At 33.4% G+C, this 8,545-nt stretch overlaps 1 protein-coding gene across 1 annotated transcript; it reads right to left on the bottom strand.

Annotated features, from left to right (window-relative positions):
- Positions 1 to 4,823: 4,823 nt before the first annotated feature.
- LOC143754020 (galactose-specific lectin nattectin-like) lies at positions 4,824 to 8,178 on the bottom strand. Its single transcript, XM_077246952.1, has 6 exons — positions 6,227 to 8,178; positions 6,003 to 6,084; positions 5,741 to 5,883; positions 5,463 to 5,603; positions 5,255 to 5,369; positions 4,824 to 5,011 (listed from the first exon to the last, which is right to left on the bottom strand). The coding sequence occupies exons 1-6, from the start codon at positions 6,257 to 6,259 to the stop codon at positions 4,929 to 4,931; spliced, it is 597 nt and encodes a 198-aa protein (XP_077103067.1). The 5' UTR covers positions 6,260 to 8,178; the 3' UTR covers positions 4,824 to 4,928.
- Positions 8,179 to 8,545: the final 367 nt, after the last annotated feature.

Genomic DNA, 8,545 nt, shown 5'->3' with positions numbered 1-8,545 from the left:
TAATGAGACAAGTAAAGAAACAGATCTCAAAGCACCACTCTGCAAACGGGGAGGCAACACATCAAATCTGCCTAAGCACTTGACTTGTCAGTTGCTCATCCTGACTTGTTCACAGAGTTCAGAGATCGACAGGTTAGTCCATCATTCAACTGATTTAATTTAGACTTTTATTGAACACTGAACAGCGCACATACGTAAGAGCTTATCAATTATATATGATACGGTGAACACGAAAGCTCAAATCTGCTTGCATGGCAGGCTAGTACCAATTAAGTTTAGGTCTAATCATTTTTGCATTTTTAAACAAACATATATTAATTGAATTTGAATGAATAAAGAATACAAATTTTAATAATATTAATTTTAGTATTAGTGATAGTAAAATGAATGGCATATTAGTGACGTTGTGGCGACCCCTAGAGGAATAAGCCGAGAGAGACTGATAGTAGTAAAATGAATATTACTAATATTACAATTAAGCTACATTTGTCAACATTCATTAGGTAACCAGACCTAACAGTATTATAGCATTTATTAATCTATATCAATCAGTAATTAAATGACCTAGAAAATTAAATATACTACTAATACATGTTTAGCAATGCATTAAACTAATATGAACCCAAACAGTAACCAAACCAAGATGAATAAATGCAATAAATGTTGATAAATCTCTGTTGATGCATGACAGCTAATGGTTTACAGGTCATTTCATTATTCTATTATTATTATACGTTAATCTATTTATAGATATTAACCTATTTTAATTGTATAATTTCAGGGGGTTTTTTCAAAATCAAAATTTAACCTACTGTATGTTCCCTGACTGAATTATTATTATTTTATTTTACATTTTTATACCTTTTCTTAGCACATTTGGTAGTGGAGAGTTTCAAGCAGTGTTTGTTAAGTGTCACTTAAATTTTGAGACTGTCACTACAGCACGTACAGTAATTTATAGGAGTTTATTAATCATGTAGGAACGAGTTTGAAGCGGGGAAGGGACAGACACATTACGTCATGTGAATTTAAAAAGTACATATTTCTTTCCAAAAGCGGAGGGACACCTGTTTAAATCTTTCAGTATGGGTGTGATGATTTATTCATCTGAGTTTGTTCAATAAAAATACACAAGCCAAAAAAAAAGATGTGAAAACATGCAAAATCGCTTGCCCTTATGAGTGATTTTATTTGTTTTAAGTGTTTTCTCCTACTTTGCGTTCTGCCGTTCCCTCTCATATTATCAGTGATTTCCCTGATCGGCCGCCGCACCTCCCCCACCCACCGCACGAGCGGAAGTTACAGCAGAACACAGTCACTTACAGCAACACATTCTCTTTATACTGTATTACATTATATTATGTATATTATATTATATACAAAGGAGAGCAGTTACAGCAAACATACTAATTATAATATAATATATTATATTATTCAAAGGAGAGCAGTTACAGCAAACATTCTAATTATAATTAATATATTATATTATATTATTCAAAGGAGAGCAGTTACAGCAAACATTCTAATTATAATTAATATATTATATTATATTATTCAAAGGAGAGCAGTTACAGCAAACATTCTAATTATAATATAATATATTATATTATTCAAAGGAGAGCAGTTACAGCAAACATACTAATTATAATATAATATATTATATTATTCAAAGGAGAGCAGTTACAGCAAACATTCTAATTATAATTAATATATTATATTATATTATTCAAAGGAGAGCAGTTACAGCAAACATTCTAATTATAATTAATATATTATATTATATTATTCAAAGGAGAGCAGTTACAGCAAACATTCTAATTATAATATAATATATTATATTATTCAAAGGAGAGCAGTTACAGCAAACATACTAATTATAATATAATATATTATATTATTCAAAGGAGAGCAGTTACAGCAAACATTCTAATTATATAATATTATTATATTAATTATATTACAGCTTTTCTCAGTTGCTTTGGTGCATTTCGCAGATCACAACTATAATTCTTACTTGTTCAACCTCCACATTATCTCGCCACTTGTGCACATCATAAAAGCAATTTCTCATGAACAAATTGCAAATGCTTTGGTTCATTCATGCAATTGATTTTGTACTGCTGTCTGCTGTTTCTTACATTATTAATTGCTTATGTCATGATTATCAAAATGTATTTTACTGGTTCTCTGTTGAATAGTCTTACCCCTCAAAACATAAAGGCATTAGGAATGTAAAGCATTAGATTAATCAATGATCAACCAGTTCTCTATAGTAGCTCAGAGTGCATCTCATGAAGCTTGCTCTGGGAAGCATACAACACATTACACACTCTGAGAATCACTTAATATTAATATTTCGTTTGTTGAACTGTTGTATAAAATTAATGTCACGTTTGCAATCGTGTGGACCTTCATATAATGTGATCAATAGGAACTAACACAGGGAATGTGTCTGTATTGAAGAGAATTTGAATCTTATATCGATCTCCATGCACAGCCTGTGTCTATATTTGTTCTGCATGCTAGTAAGTGCTAAATCTCTTATTTTACAGAGGTACATTGTCTAGAACGGTTGTATAGTTCGATTTGCCAAGGCAGCAATCTGCACAAGGATACTTACAGAATTTTACAAGATAGAAAAACATGCTCAGTTTAAATCTTATTTTAAGGTGAGGTCGACTTAAATGAACGGCAAAATTCAGCATTTTGTTCCCGTCCCCCCTTCCTTCTGTCACCCCACGTACGTAACGTTACGTACAACAGTTTGAGAATCACTGCCTTTACATATCTTTGTTAAGAGACCTTGGGTGTTGGAAAGACACTAACTTATATAAACACAAATAATAATAATTATTATTATTATTAATAACCACCTAAACACATTTTAACAAACTGCATGATACCAGTGCTTTTTGATAAAGTCAGTAATTATTTAATGCCATATTACAAGGCTGAGGTATTCTTACACAAAAACGAACAAATTGCACAAACTTTCCATTTGCATTTGAAATTTAACTCAAACTGTTTACTTTCTCAGACAGGTGCTGATTCCCTCACTCCGGTAACTGTCCATGCTGGATCTGTCACTGTTGTTTTAAAAAGTAATCACCAAAACAAGGCATTAGCATGACCGCATCCAGCTAGCCAGGCCTTTCTAGTGTACAGCTCCGATAGTGTTTCTGCCATAGACATCTCTATATTGCTGCTATATCTGATAGAGATGCTCGCGCAGTTTGGGGCGCTAAAATAATCGCTGGCCTGATTGGAGCTCGCTGATTGGCTACAGATTATGTCAAATATTTATATCTTAAATCAGCAATTGGCTGAACTGCTCCCGAGACCCGCCTTTCTGGGGCGATTTTTCCAGCGCCCCAGAGCTGATCACGTACACAGAACTGGAGGGGACGTGTAGAAAAAACAGACATTTTGAATTTCTATCATATTTTTCACATATACTGGGTGCATTTAATATCTCAAACACACAAATATTGACAATTTGTATATATTATTTATTTATGTATTTACATGTATTTATTTATGTATATGGGGCTCATAAACTGTGGTCTGGCTCATAGGGGAGCGGCGCCCTAGCGCCCTCTATTGGCCAGCCAGCCCTGATTATTATTCTCTCTTACTGTTATATGAAATAATGACATTACAAAGTGAAACTATTGCAGGTGTTTTTCATTGCACTTTTTTTATTTAAAAAAAATCTACGAACAAAGTTTGAGAACCACTGGGCTACAGTATTTTCTTACGTTTTGAGGTTCTTTTAACGTTATGATTTTTAATATTATTGTTATAATAAACTTGCTAGTGGTTTATGATTAAGATGATTCTAGTTTATTTTTTTGAATAAAACTATTCATTTGATAAATTAGACAACACGTCTCTGTTTTTTCATTGCACCACCGAACCTGTGTTCCTCCTTGTATTTTCTTGGTGCAAATGAAGGGTGGCGTAGTCCGTGTTATCTAGATTTAATTACACCGAAAATACCGCTCTGGTCACACTTGCATCATTCTGTAAACAATTCTGTATTTTCTTGAAGGAAATAGTTTAAAAATGTCAGATTTTGCTGTAAATGTTGATTAATTATGGTGGGCTAAGTGTGGATAAGTGGTGGAAAGAGACACCATGAAAAACTCCTGTTTCTCCAAAATACTGAAGCCTGATTGAATCACCTCGGTGCACTTGCACAGACAAATGGCATTTCAGCTCACCAAAACCACTACAATTATGATCTCGGGAAACAAAATCACTTTCTATTGCCCTTCTAGTGGCTGATGAGAGAACTGGGATAATGCCAGTCACTGCTATGACATACTTAGGCTGACAAATAGGCTATAGGAACAAGAAAAGCAGGGATGATATCAAAACCCGGAAGAGTTGTGATTTTCCTATGGGGTTTTATAATGGTTTTTTTTCAATGTATGATTAAAATAAGGTATGTACTAAACATAACTGTATTATATGCAAACATGCAACATAGCTTACACACACTAAAATCGAAAACATGAATTTTGAAGCTATTTTTATTAAAAAACAAAACAAAATAATGTGTTTGGGGTGTTTTTGACTGTTGTTGTAGAGCAAAAGGTCCAAGTATCAAGTTATGTTTACCACAGACCTTATTTTAACAATAAGTTGAAAAACCCCATAGGAAAATCAAGGGAGACCAGTGGTGAATTTGTCTTCAGGGTTTTGACATCATCCCTGCACCAATGAATATGTACCCCAAATATGTATGTATACTGTATTTGAAGACGATATCAACTGGTAACTGTCCATGCAATACAATTTTAAAAACTCGAGATTACTCATTTATATTATAAAAACATTTTTTATTAATGTTTTAAAATGTTGTTTTCACAATTTTGAACTCGTAAGTTATGTTTAAGGTTCATTGACAGATAAAACAGTTCAGTCTAAGTCAAATCTGTCATCACTTTGAAGGCGCATACGTAGTTTTTCTGCACATAACACGCATCATCATTCCACTTGCCAACATCTAAAAGAAAGCAGAAAGAAGGTCAAACCAACATAGAACGTGAGAATAAAATAATCATGATAGATTAGTTACATTGTATACCAATCATGTAGCGAATGTAATTTTACCAATAAATAATAATTATTGGGACAGTGGTATCTTCCTGTTACTATATGCAAAGTCAACTATAGGCCTACATGAAAAGTTTCACAATTGAATTTTAGGCTTTTTAAAATTGCATTTTAAAAAAACTCTTTTGCTTACGATTCCAGTTCATTTCCACGCAGTCGTCCCTGTAATTGAATTTGTGGTTGGGCTCACCGGGTGTCCAGATTTGATAGTTCCAAAAGGATCCGTCAGTCCAGACAAATCTACCAGACTGAGAGAGTGAGAAGATCAAACCTCTTATGGTAAAGGTTATAGGTAAATTATATATTTACTTTTTAAATCACTTCTGTCTCATTTAGGCTACCTGAAAAAACTCAAAGGCTCCGATCCAGATGCGCAGGTTATGTGGACTATACTTGATCACAATGCAGAGCACGTCCCCATTAGCCTTTGTGTTGTGCATTGACACCAGGTGTCCACCAGGGGCTTTGCTTCTGCAGCTGAACTGTGTGTGGGAAAGAGCAACAACATCGATAAGAAACATCTTTATAGAAAATGAGGAAATAATCATTCGGAGAATTACATATGTCAGTTTCTTTTTAATATGTGTTGTCTATTTTGTCCCACACTGACACTACTTACCTCAGCTGCAGTGAAGTTGAGAGGATTGCCAAAGTATTTGACACAGTGTGATCCCACTCTGAACCAACTCTCATAGCCAGTCATAGGACAGGCTTTAGGCAAAATGCAGCCTAATGAGGGATTTATACGGCCAGCTGCCTCATCTAAATGTGAACATCACACCAAAATTTACCCTTGTGGGTTAAAAACTTTCTTTAAAAATACTCTGTGTATATAGCATGAAATATTTAATTAAATTAAATAGCCTAATTTTAATCAGCACCTCTCTCCATGGTTAAGAAGCTACCACTTCCAAAAAGGAAAGTCATCAACAAAAAGCTAAAAATCTCCATTCCTGCTGCACACTGTGAAGGAGAGAACATGATCGGTGGAAGCTTACACTATTGTTTTAAAAAATATTCATTCAAGAAAAAATTCCTTCGTTTTTCTTTTTTTAATAATTTAAAAATAATACATGGTTACCAAATGGTACTAAAATGGACTTACCACTCCTTCCACTCGTCTTCCGTGTCTCCTCATAACATTTAGACTGTCTTAAATCCGTCACTTTTTTTTCACAACTCCTCCCTTTCTCTTACTCAGCATTCAGTGTGTCTATATGGAGTTCCACACGAAAGCTCATTACATGAGTTTAGTTGAATTAAAAAAAAGGGGGAAAAAAGTGAATGATTTGTCACCATGATCTCAAAATTGACACTTCCCTTTTATGGAAAATTGCAGTATTTATTATAAATGATTTATCTGCGTACATCATTATTTTTTGAAAATAACTTATGTTCCCTCCAAATCTTTAACCAGAATAACTTCCCCTTCCTCTTGCAATGGCATCTCTTCACTGATGATTTTCCTTTAGTTTACTGCCGTGAGGGCGGGACAAACCTGTCATTCACATGAGATCACAGCAATAGAAAACCACAACCAGTCAAAAGTCAAAAATCCAAACATCCAACCAATTCCCGATGGACAAAATCAAGCTACATTTGTTCTTGTTTGAGAAGCCGTTTCACTCAGATACACTTCACAATAGCGAAGATAAGACTATCGCAACTTCCGTTTCATGCCAAGATGAATACGAATCATCTGTGGAGCAGATTAACCAAATAATGTGGATTCATTATTTTGGTTTGGAAAACACCTTTAACGTATTCAGTATGTAACATAAAAACATAATTGTGAAAGAAAAAATCTTTGTTGTTGATGCAATCAAAATGCCGTTGGCTCAAACATCTGATCCCAACTTGAATGGGCCTAATGCTTCTGATCAACTAACAAGCTTGCTCCTTTACCACTATAGACCGTTATACCACTGTGCCATGTGGTTACAGACACTGTTGCTGATCTCTTTAAATTTGAACTTCTACATTTCACATTGCTACACACAACTACAGATGATGGAAATCACACGCTGAATGGCTGTACTGTTAGTCTGACTCAAGACTTTAATGTTATGAAAGACAGATTATTTTTCAGAAAATGACTGCAGAGCATATTATATTCTTTTTTTTTTTAGCTTAGTAAAAGTATATTTCTCCTTATATATGTCAGGATTATGTTCTGTGTGTTTTAGTTCTCTTTTCCTGTGTGAACTACAGTTTCCAGTTTGTTCCCTTGATTAATTCACCTTTTATTAAATTTATTAAATTTCCTAGCCTGTTGGATTTAAAGACAGTTTTTGCTAATCTTCTTTGTTGTGCGCTTTGTACAGCAGCACATGACAATATTAGTATAACGGTTACAGTTTATTTTAAAGCACACTGTTAACAATTTTCTTGTATTTTTACAGTACAGTACTGGCAGCAAGGTTGCCAGCAAGTTACCGTATTTTGCTTTACAGTAATAGTACTGTAATTCAATTTACAGTACACACAAACAGTACTGTAAACTACAAAACAGTACTGTACTGTATTTTTACTGTATTTTGTAATTTTTGTCTACTTCTGCTATAATTAATTGTACAGTATTGTACTGTAATATCTGTATTGATACATTGTTGCAAAATATCATAATTGTCAAATTACTAATAATGATACTATAAATAATATGTTGTTATTACAGTATATACATTTATAGGGAATAATATTATAATGCAACTTCAGAATAACTGCAAATCAAAAGACAATCCAAACAATGTTCTTGTCATAAATGTTTTTTTATTCATAAATTACACTATTAAAACCATTTAAGAACATTGCATGTCCAGTACACCGGCAGTGCGAGTTCTTAACTAAAGTACTGGATAATATAATACAACTATATTGGTTAAGGTTAGGTAAGAGTAGGTTCAGGGTTGGTGGCTAGTTATTAAACAGTTATTGTCATCACTATAATAAGTACATAGTATGTTCATAGGAATAGGACTGTAAAATAAAGTGCTAATGGTATAACACTTTTTTTACAACTAATTCTCACTTTTTCTTGATGCTTTTAAACTGTAATACTTATTCAGCAGTCTTCACATGCAAAAACCAAACACGCTCTGCTTGTTAACTTATGGTGTCAAAACAAAAAATGTTAAGGTACCTCCTAGTAAAGTTAACCAGGGATCTTATTTTACTTCTAAATGCAATTTTCAGTAATTAACAGTAATATCTTGTCAGTCTCGTTTCTCTGCTGTAAACTGTTAGTTCAAATGAGACAATTTATATCAGAAATGACATATACATGTTTTTTGTTGCCCTGAGCATCAATATTTACAACCAAATTAGAATTGGTAGTATAAATAAAGTATTAACAATGTGTGCATAAGTATAGGGAAATAACAGAAAAACTATTTATTACAATATAACTCGGGAAAATGCAGAAGAC

This window comes from Siphateles boraxobius, unplaced genomic scaffold (genome assembly GCF_051911475.1).
Source record: "Siphateles boraxobius isolate OS27281-9 unplaced genomic scaffold, OSU_SipBor_1 29, whole genome shotgun sequence".
Classification (NCBI taxonomy): domain Eukaryota; kingdom Metazoa; phylum Chordata; class Actinopteri; order Cypriniformes; family Leuciscidae; genus Siphateles; species Siphateles boraxobius.
This window is presented reverse-complemented; position numbering and strand designations above follow the sequence as displayed.